At 42.9% G+C, this 21,882-nt stretch overlaps 1 protein-coding gene across 3 annotated transcripts; it reads right to left on the reverse strand.

The window, feature by feature from the left end:
• Positions 1–1,115: 1,115 nt before the first annotated feature.
• Positions 1,116–21,426, reverse strand: LOC311125270 (CDC42 small effector protein 1-like). 3 transcript variants are annotated; one of them, XM_084158387.1, is made up of 6 exons: positions 21,234–21,426; positions 15,569–15,605; positions 11,060–11,366; positions 5,416–5,520; positions 3,911–3,982; positions 1,116–3,306 (listed from the first exon to the last, which is right to left on the reverse strand). In XM_084158387.1, the coding sequence occupies exons 3-5, from the start codon at positions 11,240–11,242 to the stop codon at positions 3,914–3,916; spliced, it is 357 nt and encodes a 118-aa protein (XP_084014513.1). In that variant the 5' UTR covers positions 11,243–11,366; positions 15,569–15,605; positions 21,234–21,426; the 3' UTR covers positions 1,116–3,306; positions 3,911–3,913. The 3 variants fall into 3 exon arrangements, with proteins under 3 accessions (XP_084014513.1, XP_084014512.1, XP_084014514.1); XM_084158386.1 differs by lacking the exon at positions 15,569–15,605; XM_084158388.1 differs by lacking the exons at positions 15,569–15,605; positions 21,234–21,426 and adding an exon at positions 14,091–14,156.
• Between the last annotated feature and the right edge of the window lie 456 nt (positions 21,427–21,882).

Here is a 21,882-nt window from a genome sequence, read left to right on the forward strand (position 1 = left end):
AGTCTGTTGAGATAAATTACAAATAGCTAACTACAGCCAGCCAGCAGTTTGTTTATGGAGTCATCCTTGCCCTGTGTCAAGTTTACACTACCGTCATTGCAACGACAATAGCTTCAGTCTTTTCCCACATGTTGTTTGCACCAAACTACACCTACCACATCTTCAGTTTTTCCATGGGCACTTTCCCCCTCCCCAGTGAAGTAGGTAATGAATGTGTTATCCTGGACTCTGCCCGATGGTTAGACTCTGGGCTCCTCACAGATTAAAATCATTATTATAGGTTGTTGAGATTACTGCGGTCTCAGACAGCTGCTTGTAATAAAACACAAGATGTTGGAGGATGAGATGTGCGGAGCCTCTCATAATAGTAAAAGTCTCTTCCTGCAACGTTGCACAGTGAGATTTGCTCTGGCCGTTGGAAACATTGGAACTGAAATTTGAGTCTAGTTCATCACAGCAAATGTAAAAGAGGTTGATATCAAAAGTGATTTGTTCTGATTACTAATTAAACACTTTCAATGTTTGGTTTTCCTAAACTCAGAAAGTATTGTCTACTTTTATCACCAAACTCTTAAACTGGGTATAATTTGTCTGTACATTATTCCCTAAATCAGGGGTTCCCAAACTTTTTCACTCAGGGGCCCCCCATATTTCTTTTGCCGTTTTAAAAATAATTTTCTTGCAATTCTATACATTTTGCCATGTCTAATGTGTATTCATGTGATATTTGAGTGACAAAAATTACATCAATGTCTATGGACAAAAAAATAAAATGTTAGCTGACATGGGCTAGTTTATCTGGACATTTCTGACAAGCTTTCTAAGGTATGCAATGACTAACATGACAAGAGGAACTGATTATGCGCTACCCAATTTCAAAATTGCACCTTGTGCATTCTACCATTACAACTTTCAAGAGAAATGCATAGCCGGATTGAGTTCCTTAAAAAAAGTTAAAAAAGAACACATTTATTTATATTTATGGGGGACCCTCCCCCCTCGGGGGAGCACCCCACAGTTTGGGAACCACTGCCATAAATATCAACCTCTGGAGGTTGTGCCCCTTCAAATTCAATGGCACTTTCAAGTAAACAAACACCAGAAACACACAGGGATACATAAAATATAGACTGTATTTCAGGAGGGAAAAAGCCCAGAAGCAGAGAAAACACTCTTACAGGTTTGCGGCAGTTGAAATACTTACTCTACTACTACACATCTGTACACCAACGTCCGCATAGGAGGACTGTGCAACACGTGTGCAATTAAAAGGAAGCAAAGAGGGAGACCCAGGAAAACAATGCAACATCTCAGAGAGACTGAAAAAGAAAGCGAGTACATTGCATCCTGGAATCTCTTCAGTCAGAGATAAGAAATCTTAAAACATATTAATCAAAACTTAAACAAAGAACTTAAAAATCCAGCTCCACAGCTGACAAAAATATAAGAGGGCAGTCCTAAAACAAATAATTAAAATAATTTCTATGAAAACTCACTCATATGGCAAGCGTTTGCCTGAACTGTAGTAGGCATGCATCTGAATTTCATATTGAATACAATGACAACAGCGGGTCCATTTAGCTGTAGAGGCAAAATAACTTGTGCTATGATAAATAACAAAACAAAAAAATCTGCCATTACTTTCTCTTTGCCGTTTCTTCTAACCTGAACTGTAGATCGTCATTGAAACAGAAAGCCCATAAGGTCACCTTTCAGAATAGCAAAAAGGCGAATGATCATGTCTCAGCTTAGACTGACAGGGGCCAATTCTAAGACCAACACTGTGCAACAGGAGAACCAAAGCCAAGTTGCCATAGTTTTTGATACATTTGAGGTGTTGGTGACATAACCCTGCTGAACTAACAGTCCAACTTGGTGAGTTTTTAGATAAAGCAATTAGATCAAGATTAATTACTGCATCTTACATTCAGCTTGCAAATGCTTACAAGTGAATTGCGCAACAAGACTACTACCCCATTAAAACGTTTAAAACCCCCAGAAGGGAGTCTATGGGACACTACAGAAGGTAATGAAAAAAAAAACATATATATATATATATATATATTTTTTTTTTGTCACATACACCAGATAGGTGCAGTGAAGTGTTGTTTTACATGGTCCACCATAGTAGTAAAGTGCCCCTGGAGAAAATTAGGGTTAAGTGCCTTGCTCAACGGCACAGCGATAGATTTTTCACCTTGTCTGCTCGGGTATTCAAACCAGCGACCTTTCGGTTACTGCCCCAACGCTCTAACTGCCGCTACGCTACCTGCCAGTGCTATCCAGTGTTCAGATTTACTGGTGTTAAAGCATGCATGGTAAAAAAAAAAGCACCCAATATAAAAGGTATAACTTTGGCAATAACACTTAAGGTAGAAGTATATACGAAGGGGTGTCTATGAGAAACTTGACGTGTGGTTGTAAGAGACTGAGTGACTAATGGTGAAATGTGTGTGAGTAAGACTGTGGAAAACTTCTAAGAATCATCCATGTGAAACAGGCAAAGTGCCAAAACATTAGCAAACTAGGCCTACAAGTGACCACTCCCACCCCTGGATGTCTACAATGCTGCTAGGATTGGATCTCACAGTACTCCAGACAAGTAGCGGGTGGAGCCAAGGGTGATGCCACATCCTGCTTGTCAATTGAGCAACTTTGCGTCCAAAACCTAAATAACAATTTGACCACTGCACTTTAGCAATACATATGAAAAATGCCTGCTTGTCATGGCACTATAGAAAACAGATGGGCTCAATTTCCACCATTCACTACTTATAAGGCATTATAATCATTACAGACAACACTTTTAAAAGGGCACAAATGCACACCACTTCAAGTCAAGAATAAAGAAAACATGTTTGTCTGAGTTGTTGCAAGAGCAGTATCACACTTGTGAGATGGTCTTGTTCGAGAAATATGAAATGTTCGGACGATCCCTTGCTTGAGACCGAGGCAAATGGGAAAATCCGTATCCACCAGCAGTCTGAAGTGTAAAAAAAGACCTCCTATGTTCTATCAAAGCAACCTAAAAGCCCCCACACAATCCTGTCCAGTCCCCAGTGCTGAGTGAGAATCCAGGGTACTTTCCCACTTCAAGGCAAGAGTCATGTTCCATTTGAAACTGGATGATGGGGGCTAAAAGGGATTCTGGGAAATTGAGTCATCTTTTTTATTGTGCCATTTGCTGTGGTTGTTGTGGGCCTAAGTGCAATATGCAGAGTTGGTCCATGCAGGTTGGCTTGAGGCTGGGTCCGAGGACGGGGGAAATGAGGAGCTCACATCGAGTCTCTGGATTGGTCCATATGTCTGAAACCACAACAAAACGTCATTGGAGAGCAGTGTAAAAGTAAAACCTTGATGAAGAATAATATCTTCAGATACAAAATAAAAAATCTTAAATACAGAGTATGCAGTTAAGTGTTTGAAAAAAAAGTTTTCCAAGAACTTAGGCTAGTAGTTCATCGTCATCATTTGAAAGTAGAAAAGATGGGGAGAGCTATCCTTTAATATCCTACTGCTTGACAAACAAATCCCCAGTATAAAATAAACTAATTAAGATGAACACTTTCAGCTGCACTTTCCCCCAGAGTGTTATACTTTCCCCAGAATTTCATAATTCATATTTATTTAACCCCTAAAACCGTATGATCCAAAGAGTGAGTGTATGTGTACATAAGTGTGTGTACTGGATTATATAGAGCAGGGCTGCCCAACCCTCTTCCTGGAGGTCTACTGTCCTGTAGGTTTTCAGTCCAACCCTAATTTAGCGTATCTGATTCAGCTAGTTAAGGTCTTGTTGAGCAGCTAATAAGTAGAATCAGATGTGTTAAATTAGGGTTGGACTGAAAACCCACAGGACGGTAGATCTCCAGGAAGATGGTTGGGCAGCCCTGATATCGAGTGTACTTACTGGCTATAAGAGGCTGCTTCTGCCATTGGTGCTGGGTCCTTTGGACCTCATCTGTTCCTGGACTGACCCTGACTGCAGAGGGGACAAGAACAAAATGTCAGTCACACAAACATCACTCCCTGGTAGAATAATGTAAAAATACAGTTGAGCATCAGCCAGCAAGAACAGAGGACATTGACAATCTGACCTGTTTTCTGGTATTATGTAACAGTCAGTTCTGTCACAAGTGTTAGTAAAGAGTACCTGTTAATTCACTCCACCTGCAGCTGGATTATACAACAAAAACTGTGCTAAGTAAGTGCCCTTTGCTCACATATTGGTGTGATATGTTGATATTTGATATGCCGAATGGGAACACAATGTAGCCCCACAATCCCTAGTGGAAGTAAATAGTTGATGGATAAACTAGATGTGGTTATGTGGAAATGCAAACTAACTTTGCAAGATTAGAACACTGTGCATGAAAACTCAAAACAAACCTGTAGTCGGAATACTGACGGCGCAGAAGGTGAGGCAGTGTCAAGATTACACAGACAGACGTTTTGTAATGGTGTTATGTAATAATTCTGCTTAAACAAAAAGGCAGCAGTGTTTGTCTGCCACGCCTGTTTGCACTGTTCCAGTGCATTGACTCCAATTAATGGCCTTTGTATCATTATCAGGGTTAGTTATGGTTCGCAGTGGAGTTGCCGGCTTAGTGTAAACAAAAAACGTATCTCTCATTCGGCATTAATGCTCATTAATGCATTTAAAGGTTGTCAATGCTAAGTAAACAAGACTTGATCACTGGTGAGTTGACTTGGTTTTCAGTGGGATGTCAGAGTACCCCTTTAACAGGCACAGAAAGGAGCTCTTGTTTTGGGTTCCTGTGCTAGATGATTGGGGGAATCCTCTACCAGTGTTGCAGGACACAGAGGGGGCCTTTCATTTAGCAGCCAAGGCCTTCCAGCTGTGTCCCCTGTCACTGTCCCTTCTCTGTGTGCCCTCTGGAATCACTCCCAGAAAGGGAAGAGGGACTGAGCAATAGGGTCTAGGGAACATCATTGGCATGAAGTGGGAGGGAGGGGGTCCATTTCAGGGCCTGTGTTTCACAGGAACACTTCCGCCTCTTGCACAGGCTAAGCCTTGTTCAAAAGTGGGGCTGCAGGTGGCTGGATGGATATGGGCCAGCTAGCCAACGAATGGAGGTGGGACTAGTGTTCATGTATCAAAGCTTCAGTGTTTCTGTATTCATTTTTGTCCAAAGAAAACCTCTGGACAATACCAATTCCCTGGTTTGTACCATGGTGCATTGATATGTTTTACGCAATATGTTGAAATAACAGTTTAAAACTAATTTGACATGCAACGCAAGTGTAAAGCAAAGACAAAATAACAGAAGTACTCACTACAATTAGAGATGTATCTGTCATGATTACTGACTGACCTATCATTCTTCTAAACACTGATTACAAAATGTGTAAAAAGGCTGATCTTTATGAAAGTAGCCAAAACCTTATACATACCGGCGGCAAACCTTCTGCCATCTCCCCAGAGCCAATGTGTGTGAGGTGCATAAAGTTTGTGGGCTCTCCGATCATGCTGCAGTCAATCTTCCTCCTCTTCTTCTTCTGAAACAAATGCAAAACGCCGGAGGTCAGTGGCCAGTGACCAAATAAATAGTAATTAAAATATGGATAGCACAGTGGCTGTACAAACAAAATGAAAGCAAAATTAGATTTTAATTCAGCTCTAAAATTACAAAATAAACATGCACTTAATCGAACAATGATTAAGCAGCATATATTATTAGAGACACAGGAGAGGAATGCTTATTTGGTTATAGGTGTATACCATGAGGTGGTCTATTGATCATGGGATGAAATACTATAGAATAAACAGAAGTTGATGCTGGATAGTAAACAATGTCAAAAAAGCCTGTGCAAAAAACTTCCAGAAGCAGTCATGTAGAGGATTTGTAAAAATTTTTTTATGTTTGACGGCTAATAATAAATTCAATGTTCTTGCTATGCATAAGCCATAAAAAAATGAAGGCTTTTTAATTTTCCACTATATTGTTAGTTTATCGTCGCCTTATGCCATTGACCTGCATATAGACCTTTGGCCATTTTAAGTGTTACATAAGCAACTTTGACCGATGTTTACATCAAAAGAAACAAAAACATGCTGCTGACCAAACGTTGAACCCTGTATCCTATGAGCTAGTCATGTTACTAAAACAAGGTAGACCACTGTGTGTGTGTGAGACACATGTGGGTGTCTTTTCTTGACGTCATCGTGAATTCTGAGGACCTGTTGGAGCATGCCTACATACCCAATGAATCAGTCATCTTACCGACCATTCTTGTTGCTACATTGGCATGGCAGAGGAAATCAGTCATTCCCACAGACTCAAAGACAACCTCCTGACCATTTCAGCAAGCATATTTTGCTAACATATTGAATCAGTGAACACCTTGCAATGTAAGGAATTGAAATCAATGAACATATGTGATCAAATAAGGTAAACCTATACTTTTCTTGGCTCTTTTGACATTCTTTGACGATCAAGTAGGGACCTCACTCTGTGTAGATCAACTTCTGAGTATCAATATGGCAATCATTTACAACTTAAACACTTTGCCGTTTGGTATTTCAGTCCTAACAGCCCTTGAATCATTAAAAAGGCATACCAAACCTAACCAAATGCCCAGCTAGTTGGCATCCACTCTGAAGTGGCAGCCATGAGTCATACCAAACTCAGAAATAAACCCTGCACTATAATGTTGCTTAATTGGGAGGTATGCTATCCAGTGGATGATTGATGGAAGGTCTAGCTAATTGGTCAGCTGCGTGTGCTGCAAAAGAGAAACAGTCGCTTAGCAACTTATTTTAGGAGAGGCATTCAGTATATGTTGTGTGTCAGTAACCCTTTGTCATAGCCTATGCTTAGAAAAGTGGGTAGCAATTACATAACTGACATACAGGAAGTTAGGCAGACCCAAACTACCAACGTCTCATGAGAACATCAGTAAAAAGGGTCTCAATACAGTAATCTTCAAAAAGTGACACGCCACACAAGACCCTACCCTCTGGATACACTTGCATGTATTTATTTAAAGCTGGCGTAACTGTATTGTCCTCCCCCCACAATAGAACAAACACAGGCCCTAAAATTAAAAAAAAGAGGAAGGAGGGAGGGAAAAAACCATCCCACAGGACAGTGGCCCAGTCCCCTTCCTCTCTCCTGAGCCCCCGGGTTCATTGTTGACGAGTGGGAACGGATGGACACAACCCGCCATTACGCAACTCTCCCTGCAAAACCTGGGCCAGGAAAGAGTGAGGGTCAGGAAATGGTACCGCCCTGAGGAGGTCAAGGGTCGGCGGTCGCTTCTGGAGAGCAAAAAGGAAGTTCTTCCACAGTCAATATGGAACATTTCAAAAACGTTGAAAGTTTCTTCAAGTGCAGTCGCAAAAACCATCAAGCGCAATGATGAAAATGGCTCTCATGAGGACCGCCACAGGAATGGAAGACCCAGAGTTCTCTGCTGCAGAGGATAAGTTCATTAGAGTTAACAGCCTCAGAAATTGCAGACCAAATGAATGCTTCACAGAGTTCAAGTCACAGACACATCTCAACATCAACTGTTCAGAGGGGACTGTGTGAATTACATTTTTACATTTTAGTCATTTAGCAGACGCTCTTATCCAGAGCGACTTACAGTTAGTGAATACATTATTTATTTTTTATTTTTCATACTGGTCCCCCGTGGGAATCGAACCCACAACCCTGGCGTTGCAAACGCCATGCTCTATCAACTGAGCTACACCCCTGCCGGCCATTCCCTCCCCTACCCTGGACAACGCTAGGCCAATTGTGTGCTGCCCATGAGTCTCCCGGTCGCGGCCGGCTGCGACAGAGCCTGGATTCGAACCAGGATCTCTAGTGGCACAGCTAGCACTGCGATGCAGTGCCTTAGACCACTGCGCCACTCAGGAACCCAGGCCTTCAGGGTCGAATTGCTGCAAAGAAACCACTACTAATGGACACCAATAGGAAGAAAAGACCTGCTTGGGCCAAGAAACACAAGCAATGGACTTTAGACCGGTGGAAATCTGTCCTTTGGTCTGGAGTCCAAATTGGAGATTTTTGGTTCCAACCGCCATTTCTTTGGGAGACGCGGTGTGGGTGAACGGATGATCACCGCATGTGTAGTTCCCACCGTAAAGCATGGAGGAGGAGGTGTTATGGTGTGGGGGTGCTTTTCTGGTGACACTGTCTGTGATTTATTTAGAATTCAAGGCACACTTAAGCAGCATGGCGAACACAGCATTCTGCAGCGATACGCCATCTCATCTGGTTTGGGCTTTGTGGGACTATCATTTGTTTTCAACAGGAAAATGACCCAACACACCTCCAGGCTGTGTAAGAGCTATTTTACCAAGAAGGAGAGTGATGGAGTGCTGCATCAGATGACCTCCACAATCCCCCGACCTCAACCCAATTGAGATGGTTTGGGATGAATCGGACGGCAGAGTAAAGGAAAAGCAGCCAACAAGTGCTCAGCATATGTGGGAACTCCTTCAAGACTGTTGGAAAAGCATTCCAGGTGAAGCTGGTTGAGAGAATGCCAAGTGTGCAAAGCTGTCATCAAGGCAAAGGGTGGCTATTTGAAGAATCTCAAAATGTAATATATATTTTGATTTGTTTAACACTTTTTTGGTTACTACATAATTCCATGTGTTATTTCATCATTTTGATGGCTTCACTATTATTCTACAATGTAGAAAATAGTAAAAAATAAAGAAAAGCCCTTGAATGATTAGGTGTGTCCAAACTTTTGACTGGTACTGTATATTACAGGCAACATCTTTGTTGAACATGTGCCATGGGTCAGATGGTCAGTGAATATTATTGACTGGCATTCACCCTAAGTATAGTGCAATAACAAATCAAAGATGGCACTCAAGATATCGCTCACGATGTGGATGCCCCTGAACTGCAAGCTATAAAAACGTCACCCGTTTAAAGATATCAGCCTGTAAGTGATTGCAGATGGAGTCTGAAAAACATCATAAATACACTGGCCTTTGCCAACAGATGTATTGGACTTTGATGCATTTAAAAGGGTCTTGGCGTAAAATCTAAATGGGTAGAGCGATCGTCGGGCAGTGTTTAACTTTTGACTGTTCTAAGCATGCATGTACAGTGGGGAAAAAAAGTATTTAGTCAGCCACCAATTGTGCAAGTTCTCCCACTTAAAAAGATGAGAGAGGCCTGTCATTTTCATCATAGGTACACGTCAACTATGACAGACAAATTGAGGAAAAAAAATCCAGAAAATCACATTGTAGGATTTTTAATGAATTTATTTGCAAATTATGGTGGAAAATAAGTATTTGGTCACCTACAAACAAGCAAGATTTCTGGCTCTCACAGACCTGTAACTTCTTCTTTAAGAGGCTCCTCTGTCCTCCACTCGTTACCTGTATTAATGGCACCTGTTTGAACTTGTTATCAGTATAAAAGACACCTGTCCACAACCTCAAACAGTCACACTCCAAACTCCACTATGGCCAAGACCAAAGAGCTGTCAAAGGACACCAGAACAAAATTGTAGACCTGCACCAGGCTGGGAAGACTGAATCTGCAATAGGTAAGCAGCTTGGTTTGAAGAAATCAACTGTGGGAGCATTTATTAGGAAATGGAAGACATACAAGACCACTGATAATCTCCCTCGATCTGGGGCTCCACGCAAGATCTCACCCCGTGGGGTCAAAATGATCACAAGAACGGTGAGCAAAAATCCCAGAACCACACGGGGGGACCTAGTGAATGACCTGCAGAGAGCTGGGACCAAAGTAACAAAGCCTACCATCAGTAACACACTATGCCGCCAGGGACTCAAATCCTGCAGTGCCAGACGTGTCCCCCTGCTTAAGCCAGTACATGTCCAGGCCCGTCTGAAGTTTGCTAGAGTGCATTTTGATGATCCAGAAGAGGATTGGGAGAATGTGATATGGTCAGATGAAACCAAAATTGAACTTTTTGGTAAAAACTCAACTCAGCATTCTTTGTTCTCCAAACACGACAAGTTGCATCCAAAGAACACCATACCTACTGTGAAGCATGGGGGTGGAAACATCATGCTTTGGGGCTGTTTTTCTGCAAAGGGACCAGGACAATTGATCCGTGTAAAGGAAAGAATGAATGGGGCCATGTATCGTGAGATTTTGAGTGAAAACCTCCTTCCATCAGCAAGGGCATTGAATATGAAACGTGGCTGGGTCTTTCAGCATGACAATGATCCCAAACACACCGCCCGGGCAACGAAGGAGTGGCTTCGTAAGAAGCATTTCAAGGTCCTGGAGTGGCCTAGCCAGTCTCCAGATCTCAACCCCATAGAAAATCTTTGGAGGGAGTTGAAAGTCTGTGTTGCCCAGCGACAGCCCCAAAACATCACTGCTCTAGAGGAGATCTGCATGGAGGAATGGGCCAAAATACCAGCAACAGTGTGTGAAAACCTTGTGAAGACTTACAGAAAACGTTTGACCTGTGTCATTGCCAACAAAGGGTATATAACAAAGTATTGAGAAACTTTTGTTATTGACCAAATACTTATTTTCCACCATAATCTGCAAATAAATTCATAAAAAAATCCTACAGTGTGATTTTCTGGATAAAAAAAATCTCATTTTGTCTGTCATAGTTGACGTGTACCTATGATGAAAATTACAGGCCTCTCATCTTTTTAAGTGGGAGAACTTGCACAATTGGTGGCTGACTAAATACCTTTTTTCCCCACTGTACATGCCAATAAAGCTCTGATAACTTTGTGTTGAATGCAACAGCCAAAAACACTTTTCAAGTTCTAGTTTGTGGTCAGAGTAAGCATGCTTGGCTGCCTGGGATGCCCAAACCTTGCCTTTGGCTACAAGATTTGCAAGACTTGCCAGGGACCTCAACAACCTCTGAGAAACACATCTTGGCAAGAGAGGGTTGAATAGAAGTGGCCAGGTTCTAATATAAAGCAAGCTTGGGGAGTATATTCCATAGTCTGTTACATCTATTAGATGGGGCATTTTGTGAAACCTGACAGAGAATGTTAAAGTAGTGGGCATTTTATACCTCTACATGAGTAAATAAGGGGCAGCTGGCCCAGACTCACCGGTGGGGGTTTGGCCACCACGCAGCAGCCCATCTTGTGCCAGAACTCGCTCATTCCTGGGCTCCGCCGGTTCTGTCGGTTCAGCGCCCTGCTTTCTGTCGCCGCCCTGCAGGCTGGTGAAGACAGGTAGCCCCTGTGACCCTCAATTTTGGGATAGTCCTGGTGCATCCAGATCCCTTGCATCAAATATCCAAAGTTGGTCAATCCTCAAACCCAGTCCCCCAAAGATCAGGTCCTGATTCTCAAGCCTCCCGGAGTCTTAATCCTTCTTCGGTATCCAGTCGGATTAAAGTCCGTAGGGTTTAATCTGTTGAGACAAGAGGAGATTATTAAAATAATAGCCAATGTAATGTAAACATAGTCCTATTAGTTCTTCATTTTCTTTTTATGCAACATATCACTGCAAGCATAACCTCCTAAGGTAGCACCGTAGCGGCATACTTTTTACTTGATTCTGCCCAAACCAGCGTCTTGTCTTGAACAGTGTTTTGCTTGCACTATTTTAAATGATGCAGTTCTTTGTGAGTAAATCTGCTTCCTACTCAAAGGGAGAAGCGCTACATGAGTGCTGATGATGACACATTGACTCACATTGCCCCGTCCCCCAGGTCAAAGACTCAAGGGTGTGTGGTTTGACCACCGAACACAGTGGGCCAGACTTCTGTTCCAAGTTCTGACATAACGGAAGGCTTGATCAGACACGGATGGCCACACAAACATGCATAACACATCTAACATACAGCTTTACAAACAAGTGACAAGCACATTAGACATGAGAAAGACATTCCAAGGGTGAAAAACATCTGCAAACATTAAAGGGCCAGTTGCCCTTGTAAGGACTTAAGCATCCTCCATTCGCCTCTAGGTTGTTCCTATCTCATCCCATTTCCAGCCTTGTAAGTCACATGAAGAAGCCAAAATGATAACACTCCGGAGGACCATCTCTGAAGCCATTTATATTACCTCTTTGCAGTGTGGAAAAGTTCTGCCAAGACCATTTTCCACATCATTAAGTTTGGTTTATACTACTTAGTGTCATCTTTGGTTTATTGCCATGTTTAAGGTTGTCACTGATGATCCGTTAAGCCAAATTTGAGCTGCGGCTTTTTGGTATTTTATTAGGATCCCCATTAGCTGTTGCGAAATAGACATTAATAGACAAGAACAGCTCAAGGACAGACCTACAAAATAAAGGGGGGAAAAAGGGCACCCAGCCTACATATCAACACATACACATAAAATATCTAGGTCAAATAGGGGAGTAGCGGTGCCGTGGTTACCGCCTGCTCCAAGGATTCTGCTTCTACAGGTTGTTTTCCACTACTGGGCTTGGACTTTAGTTTACTTTGGGCCCGCTGCCGATCGTTTGATTACACTTTTCATAATGACATGGCTCTCCTCCAGCTCTGCTTTATCGTGCCCAGAGGCTGTGTGAGGAAACTGTTTAGGAATGTGTGTGTGGTGGAGAGTCTCTCACACACACACACACACACACACCTTTTCACAAGAACAAGCTCAAGCCTATGCACTCTCAAACCCGATACAAAAATACTGTAGAAATAACCTCCTTCAGACATTCAAATTAGCATATAGTTTTGGAAACAATTGGGGGCAAAGTAAGAGTAAAACTAAAGCACCACACACACACACACACACACACACAGAGAGTGGGTCGTTTGATAGCACAAGCACATTGCTGGCATATGGGCATCACAGCGGTTAAAGGTAAGGTATTAGCCTGATACACTTAGAGTCAACTGGCGGCTAACTGTATAGTTCACTTACTAAAAGGCTATTTGGTTAACAGTCATCAGGGCAGTCAGAAAGCTAGAAGACTGGTGTACGGTAAAGGCATCAGGGTTGTAAGATGGGCTGGTCAGTGGGTGTAGAGAAGTTCTCAAGCCCCATGGCTTATTGGGATGAGGTGGAAGTCTATACACAGACTTATGATGATATAAAGGGTGTGGATGGATGGCAAGGCAGGCAGTGCCAAAAGCACTGGCCCATCATTACGTCACAAAGGCCAGGCCCTGCAGGCTGGCACAAGTCAAATAGGACACAGGTGTCTGTAGAGTTGAGCCACTAGTTGAGCCAGCCTTGCTCAGGCAAAGTCTGGGTCTAACTTATCCCTGTGTTGACCTCTTACGGTTTTCCCCCAGAGCAGGTACACTTAAGAAAGTGATTATAGTGAGGCCACACACAGCATTGTGAGAACACAGTACTCGGAAAGAGGGCTAGAACTGTGAACTGTCTGTAGGACAGCACTGGGCTCTGAATATCTCCTGTGACACCATTTAGAGGAGCGTAACCTCATGACCAAGCGTCCCATGATTCATAGCACGACAAGAATAACAGGGGGGGGGGGGGGACTCGGGGCAGTTGAAATACTTGTCCGATGAGGTAAGGATTAACGGAAACTCCCGCTTTGGGCTCATCTGGTCTCTGACGGCATGCTCATCATCTTGTATAAATAAACCAGACTCTCCAGAGCTCTGGGGCCGTCTCGCTCTAATTTGAGGTTTCCCCACGAAGAGCCACGATGAGCAGCCTAACCTCTTCAGAAGAATGCCAGTCCAGTTCTGTTGAATTATACTGGAGACTCATCTGTTGAAGTGCTGGAGAGACCTTGATAAGATGGTGCTAATTGTTGATGTCTTCTTAGGTCACAGCTGTTTATTTGTTCAACTACCATTGGCTACCCCGTGGGAACTGGGAAGAATCGTTCTGGGTCCCCAAAAGGGATTTTCCTCCCACCCAACTTCTTGTCTTATCATTAAAATGGGCAAGGTGGTTCTTCAGACAGTACATAATGGTTGACAGTAATAGTTCTTACCCTATTAGGATCCCTTGAGACAATGCCTATTCTTTGTGCCATAACCCTCCAGCGACCTTCTATAAATGCATGTGTATCTTTGCATCGACAGAGTGAGAACTCAAAGTACAGTGAAAACTGAGGTTGTCTGAGAGTGTATTACCTTAGTGGATTTCAAAGTCAACTCTGTACAAAACACACATAATGGAATCCTCCTACCCTCACTGGACTCCTGTGTCAGTCTAGATTTCACATGATCCTCAGTGCAGCCGAGGCTTCCCTGTTATCTGTGCTGAACAGGCAGAAAAGCCAAAACTAGAAGGACGACAAAGAAGCACAGAGACTAACCTTATTAAAACGACACTAAATGTGACACGGTAAACCCAATGCAGTTACAGTAGCAGGCAGCATGTGATGCATCACAATTCCAACTGTCAAGTTTTTCTCCCCTAACCCAGCTCTTCTTCTCTTGAAGGGAGAAATTGACTAAATGATTATCTTCAAGAAAATACGTTTTTAGACAAGGCAACAACTTGACCATTCTAAGGCAGTTAGCAAAAACTTATATTCTCAGCATGGGTTTGTTCATTTAATTTCCCCATGAGTAGGCTGACAGTGATGATACTTCCTGCTAACTCACCAAACACTGACGTGGCTAAAAATTCCTTCAAGAATGCTAACATACTCCCCCTGTAAGAGATGTGTGGCAAAACACATTTCATTACAGCCCTCTTTTCCAAATAGTCAGAATGAACAGCATATTTATATAAAAACATCAATGGCTAGCATCATAGAGCTTGTATTTGAAAGAGATAATGGCTATAACTTACTGGGATTTATGAATTGAGAAACAACAACAGACAAGAGGTAATGTGATAAGAGACATTGATGAAAATGATGATCAACCCTGACTAAAGACCAGCTCACACAACACACCAAAGCTAAAAAAAAAGATTCCATGGAAGGATCGCTGTTGGCATGGACTCATAATGCCAAGCCCTGTTCCCTCAAAGGATAAGGTGCCAGGTCCCACTACAAACAACAAGACAATGCCTCTGGCCTAGACTACTAGAGTGTAACCCAACAATGTGATGACCAATTAATAGAGCCAGCTCTAACAGCATTACATGTGAGCAGGCAAAGATACAATGGAACCTTAGGGTTCATGCACTGGTTGTGATCCTCGAATCATTCAAATGAGATCTAATAGCAACAACAATGTTGAGATTAAAATGCTCTGATACCCTTGTTAGCCCATTAGATGTTTTAAAGCGGCAATCTGCAGTTGAAACAATAACAAAATATTTCCCCGCCACTGTTTCGGTAAAAGGCTGAGGGACGGGGCTGGAAAAGTGTAAACACTCAATTTCATACATGGAGCATCCATGATATCAACATAGTTTTAACCATGTTTTGAGGCTATACAGCGTTTGTTTACATTTACTTAGTTTACAAACATTGGAGTAAAACAAGTTTATATTTTGGGTTCTAAATGGGGTACGATAGTTGAACTAAGCTCATGAGACATTTATAAGTTATATTCTTCAAGAATCAATGGGTACATATCCAAAAATGTATGTAGCAACTGCAGATTGCCCCTTTAATGGTCACACACAGTTATTAGATGACATGCTCAATAGTTACAACCCTATAGTATAAGCGTTTGCAAATGCAATAGAGTCATGCAAGCTACCTACCAAACGGGTGAAATCTTGGATGTGGGTCAGTGGCTCACTGTCAAAAGGGGAGAGAAAAAGGAGGGGGGTGGTCTCTAACGAGGAATTACAATGAGGCCTTTTCATGGGGTCTGGTTAAAAATAAAAATAAACTTTCCAACTGGTTAATGGCACCTTTAAAAATTGGCCCACGTCAGTTTTCAAGCAACGGCTTGAGAACAACATGGATCTTTCATGGAATCCAGTGCACTGCCATCCACGATTAGATGAATGGTGTTTATAATTGTATTGGAACTCTGAGGTCTTTAGGACGGTTGCTTTAAATCGAGAAATGCATCAGTGTAGTGATGCCTGCCTGGCACTAAATTAAAAGCAGGTAGGCCTACATTGATATAGTAGGTGATGATGGGTCTCTTCAAAATCAAGTTACATGTTTTCAGGTCTGAAAGAGGTCTAGTGTTGAGATGTATCCATTGTCCCCATCATCTGTTGTGTAGTGTGCAACTACAGTGAGGGAAAAAAGTAGTTGATCCCCTGCTGATTTTGTACGTTTTCCCACTGACAAAGAAATTACCAGTCTATAATTTTAATGGTAGGTTTATTTGAACAGTGAGAGACAGAATAACAACAAAAAAATCCAGGAAAACGCATGTCAAAAATGTTATAAATTGATTTGCATTTTAATGAGGGAAATAAGTATTTGACCCCCTCTCAATCAGAAAGATGTCCGGCTTCCAGGTGTCTTTTATACAGGTAACGAGCTGAGATTAGGTGCACACTCTTAAAGGGAGTGCTCCTAATCTCAGTTTGTTACCTGTATAAAAGACACCTGTCCACAGAAGCAATCAATCAAATTCCAAACTCTCCACCATGGCCAAGACCAAAGAGCTCTCCAAGGATGTCAGGGACAAGATTGTAGACCTACACAAGGCTGGAATGGGCTACAAGACCATCGCCAATCAGCTTGGTGAGAAGGTGACAACAGTTGGTGCGATTATTCGCAAATGGAAGAAACACAAAAGAACTGTCAATCTCCCTCGGCCTGGGGCTCCATGCAAGATCTCACCTCGTGGCGTTGCAATGATCATGAAAACGTGAGGTATCAGCCCAGAACTACACAGGAGGATCTTGTCAATGATCTCAAGGCAGCTGGGACCATAGTCACCAAGAAAACAATTAGTAACACACTACGCCGTGAAGGACTGAAATCCTGCAGCGCCCGCAAGGTCCCCCTGCTCAAGAAAGCACATATACAGGACCGTCTGAAGTTTGCCAATGAACATCTGAATGTTTCAGAGGAGAACTGGGTGAAAGTGTTGTGGTCAGATGAGACCAAAAGTCGAGCTCTTTGGCATCAACTAAACTCGCCGTGTTTGGAGGAGGAGGAATGCTGCCTATGACCCCAAGAACACCATCCCCACCGTCAAACATGGAGGTGGAAACATTATGCTTTGGGGGTGTTTTTCTGCTAAGGGGACAGGACAACTTCACCGCATCAAATGGACGATGGACGGGGCCATGTACCGTCAAATCTTGGGTGAGAACCTCCTTCCCTCAGCCAGGGCATTGAAAATGGGTCGTGGATGGGTATTCCAGCATGACAATGACCCAAAACACACGGCCAAGGCAACAAAGGAGTGGCTCAAGAAGAAGCACATTAAGGTCCTGGAGTGGCCTAGCCAGTCTCCAGACCTTAATCCCATAGAAAATCTGTGGAGGGAGCTGAAGGTTCAAGTTGCCAAACGTCAGCCTCAAAACTTTAATGACTTGGAGAAGATCTGCAAAGAGGAGTGGAACAAAATCCCTCCTGAGATGTGTGCAAACCTGGTGGCCAACTACAAGAAACGTCTGACCTCTGATTGCCAACAAGGGTTTTGCCACCAAGTACTAAGTCATGTTTTGCAGAGGGGTCAAATACTTATTTCCCTCATTAAAATGCAAATCAATTTATAACATTTTTGACATGCGTTTTTCTGGATTTTGTTGTTGTTTTTCTGTCTCTCACTGTTCAAATAAACCTACCATTAAAATTATAGACTGATCATGTCTTTGTCAGTCGGCAAACGTACAAAATCAGCAGGGGATCAAATACTTTTTTCCTCTCACTGTATGCGTCAAACCCAAATTAAATGGGGAAGAGAACCATTAGTCCATAAAAGGAATTCACATATAGTGTCCTGTCCACCCAGAATTAGTTACTGGTATGCCTACTGAAATAGGTCTCCAAAGTGAGACACTCTCCTCGTGAAAGGTTAAGTATGGTCAATGTATGTGAACCTTTCACTTACAGTACAATAACCTCTCTTCTTCACCCCCACTACTTACGTCGCTAATGTGGCAGTGAACACTAGGGTGCCCTTTCAAAGAAAGGGGCAACTTTAACCTTCATGCATACCTATCTGCAACAGGTACAAAGTAAAATGTACAGGAAAGAATGCAGTTCGTGTCACACAATGGGATCCGCGACCTCCATGACTCAATACAGCTAGTTTGACATTTCCTGACATCTTTATCAGCCCCCTTGCGTGTCACGGGTCATAGGTTACTCCACAGAATTCCACATTAGCAGGAGTAACGTACACTCCCCACATGCCAGGCTCAGCTGTGCATGTTGGCTGTTCTGACCACCTCAGACATGAACTGAAAACCCTAACAAACCAAAAAGATAGAATTCCCCTGGCCCTGCATATATAAATAATATTATAATAATAATAATAATAATAATAATAATAATAATAAGCCATTTAGCAGACGCTTTTATCCAAAGCGACTTACAGTCATGTGCGCATACATTTTTACGTATGGGTGGTCCCGGGGATCGAACCCACTACCCTGGCATTACAAGCGCCATGCTCTACCAATTGAGCTACAGAGGACCACAAAATATATATATATACATACACTGCTCAAAAAAATTAAGGGAACACTAAAATAACACATCCTAGATCTGAATGAATGAAATAATCTTATTAAATACTTTTTTCTTTACGTAGTTGAATGTGCTGACAACAAAATCACACAAAAATTATCAATGGAAATCAAATTTATCAACCCATGGAGGTCTGGATTTGGAGTCACCCTCAAATTTAAAGTGGAAAACCACACTACAGGCTGATCCAACTTTGATGTAATGTCCTTAAAACAAGTCAAAATGAGGCTCAGTAGTGTGTGTGGCCTCCACGTGCCTGTATGACCTCCCTACAACGCCTGGGCATGCTCCTGATGAGGTGGCGGATGGTCTGCTGAGGGATCTCCTCCCAGACCTGGACTAAAGCATCCGCCAACTCCTGGACAGTCTGTGGTGCAACGTGGCGTTGGTGGATGGAGCGAAACATGATGTGCTCAATTGGATTCAGGTCTGGGGAACGGGCGGGCCAGTCCATAGCATCAATGCCTTCCTCTTGCAAGAACTGCTGACACACTCCAGCCACATGAGATCTAGCATTGACTTGCATTAGGAGGAACCCAGGGCCAACCGCACCAGCATATGGTCTCACAAGGGGTCTGAGGATCTCATCTCGGTACCTAATGGCAGTCAGGCTACATGGAGGGCTGTGCGGCCCCCCAAAGAAATGCCACCCCACACCATGACTGACCCACCGCCAAACCGGTCATGCTGGAGGATGTTGCAGGCAGCAGAACGTTCTCCACGGCGTCTCCAGACTCTGTCACGTGCTCAGTGTGAACCTGCTTTCATTTGTGAAGAGCACAGGGCGCCAGTGGCGAATTTGCCAATCTTGGTGTTCTCTGGCAAATGCCAAACGTCCTGCACGGTGTTGGGCTGTAAGCACAACCCCCACCTGTGGACGCCGGGCCCTCATACCACCCTCATGGAGTCTGTTTCTGACCGTTTGAGCAGACACATGCACATTTGTGGCCTGCTGGAGGTCATTTTGCAGGGCTCTGGCAGTGCTCCTCCTTGCACAAAGGTGGAGGTAGCAGTCCTGTTGCTGGGTTGTTGCCCTCCTACGGCCTCCTCCACGTCTCCTGATGTACTGGCCTGTCTCCTGGTAGCGCCTCCATGCTCTGGACACTACGCTGACAGACACAGCAAACCTTCTTGCCACAGCTCGCATTGATGTGCCATCCTGGATGAGCTGCACTACCTGAGCCACTTGTGTGGGTTGTAGACTCCGTCTCATGCTACCACTAGAGTGAAAGCACCGGCAGCATTCAAAAGTGACCAAAACATCAGCCAGGAAGCATAGGAACTGAGAAGTGGTCTGTGGTCACCACCTGCAAAACCAGTCCTTTATTGGGGGTGTCTTGCTAATTGCCTATAATTTCCACCTGTTGTCTATTCCATTTGCACAACAGCATGTGACATTTACTGTCAATCAGTGTTGTTTCCTAAGTGGACAGTTTGATTTCACAGAAGCGCGATTGACTTGGACTTGTTGTTTAAGTGTTCCCTTTATTTTTTTGAGCAGTATATGTATATATATTCTTTATACTTTACTGCTACCATAGGTTACACATAGTTTCCTATTATCATACCAAGGACTGGCAGTAGAGACAACCTCCAAATCCAGTTCTGGAGTTTGAGGTGACGTGAGGTAAACTAGGCTAGGGCGATATACCATTTAAACCGAGAGACTGAAAAACACCATCTCAAGGCCATCAGTTCCATTACACATAATAGTCACTGGACGAAGGCATCTTCTGTACAGGGGCGTTTTGTTAAGAGCCATGAGTCAGAACATTAACACGCATCTGGCCATATCTCCCATGTTACAGTACGTGTTTACGGAGGACAAAAGGGACCACCAGTGCTAATTTGCTATCTAGCACGCTCCGAACACCTGTGTGTAATGGTCCTTGGGACCCTAAGTAGTGCACGTTTGGGTTTTTGCCCTAGCACTACACAGCTGATTCAAATAATCAACATTGATCATTTGAATCAGCTGTGTTGCGTTACAGCAACAAACAAAACGTGCACCGAGTTTGGGAAACGCTAGTGTAACACTGAAAAATACTGCATTAAAGCTGGTTAAAACAGTGTACAGTAAGTGTATATTTAGCATTTGAGAATATATTTTGATGTGATATGAAAGTAAAGGACTTCATGTTTTAGAACCGTATCACAATTGAGAATCGATTCACTTTAGATTGGCTCTGGCAGCCAAAAACTCCGTCTACCTCTGAAAATAACATAAGATTATTCGACCTTAAGGAGTAACGGTAGACTTGGGTTAGCGGACTAAACTCCACGGTTTAGGAAGTTTCTGATGAACTTCACCAACACTTCCTTCACCTTTGAATTTAGTCCGCTAATCTTGGGCTAGAGTTACTCAAACAAGTGTATGATTTACACCTGACAGATCACATCACAACACGCCATTTCCAAGGGAATAGCCACAAAATACATTATAGCCTACCTTTATGTAGTTCGATAGGCTAAGCATTATTTAACATTCAAATAGTAATGACTTGAGTTTGATAGAGTCAGGTCGATTCCTTTAAAGCATAAAACATTTACTAATTGAATCAATGTTGAAAATGTCAAAGTGCAGGGCGATTTTGATTCTAGGCAACGTAACACAATTGTCTCTGGGTTTGGCCAACTATAACCCTTCTCATTAAGAGAAACATTGTAACAATGCCCACGTACCCCCTTTCATTTACAGAATTAGCTAGTGGGCTAGCCTACATGAACAGGAAAGTCTCAATCGCGGCGCTAACTTACCTCCGTCCTTAAATGTGCCCAAACAATTTGGATATTCAGTAGCCAAAGTATTTCGCTTGATGCCTTTTCAAACACCAACGTATAGCACCGACCGTACTTATGCTGATTCTCTGTTTTTGAGGTGTGGTTCCAAGTTGTTCAATCAGGATATTTAGATGTTTTAAAATATTTTTTCAAAAGCTTATTTTTGCCGGTAAAGTCAAACAGCACCCCTTATGGACATAGACGCGCCGTGCGTTTTGAAATTAGATTAATCACTTCGTGTCGTCATAAAGTCAACACTGCCACCTACAGGGCAATTGCAAGTAAAGGCCTACTCTTAAACTGTGTTCGAATACTCATACTAACTGTACTATTTGTGATGTACTTTGAGTTTATAGTATGCTTATTGGTCATAGTATGACAGTGGCGACCCGTCATTCAGGGCAGGTGGGGCAGAACCTGTTTTGAGCCCCACATTGTAAACTAAAAAAAATCTATTCAAGCCCCTTGGGTGCTGCCATAGAGTTACATTAGAAGTGCCCATCCAAGAAGGCTCAAGGTCATTGGCCACAGATACAATCACGTTATATCTACAGTAGCTTTGATTGGACTGTTCGTGTCAACGTCATACTTTCAAAATCTTAGCTAGCAGTCATCATCATGAATC

The sequence above is a fragment of the Coregonus lavaretus genome (assembly GCF_964263955.1).
Source record: "Coregonus lavaretus genome assembly, chromosome: 3".
NCBI lineage: Eukaryota > Metazoa > Chordata > Actinopteri > Salmoniformes > Salmonidae > Coregonus > Coregonus lavaretus.

Excerpts from the sequence above, each read along its gene's own strand:
- LOC311125270 (XM_084158386.1), bottom strand. The coding sequence starts at position 11,242 with ATGCAAGGGATCTGGATGCACCAGGACTATCCCAAAATTGAGGGTCAC. Across the intron at positions 5,521-11,059 it reads TGGTGGCCAAACCCCCACCG|AAGAAGAAGAGGAGGAAGAT; the intron begins GTGAGTCTGGGC and ends CATTTGTTTCAG. Across the intron at positions 3,983-5,415 it reads TGGCAGAAGGTTTGCCGCCG|TCAGGGTCAGTCCAGGAACA; the intron begins GTATGTATAAGG and ends TCCCCTCTGCAG.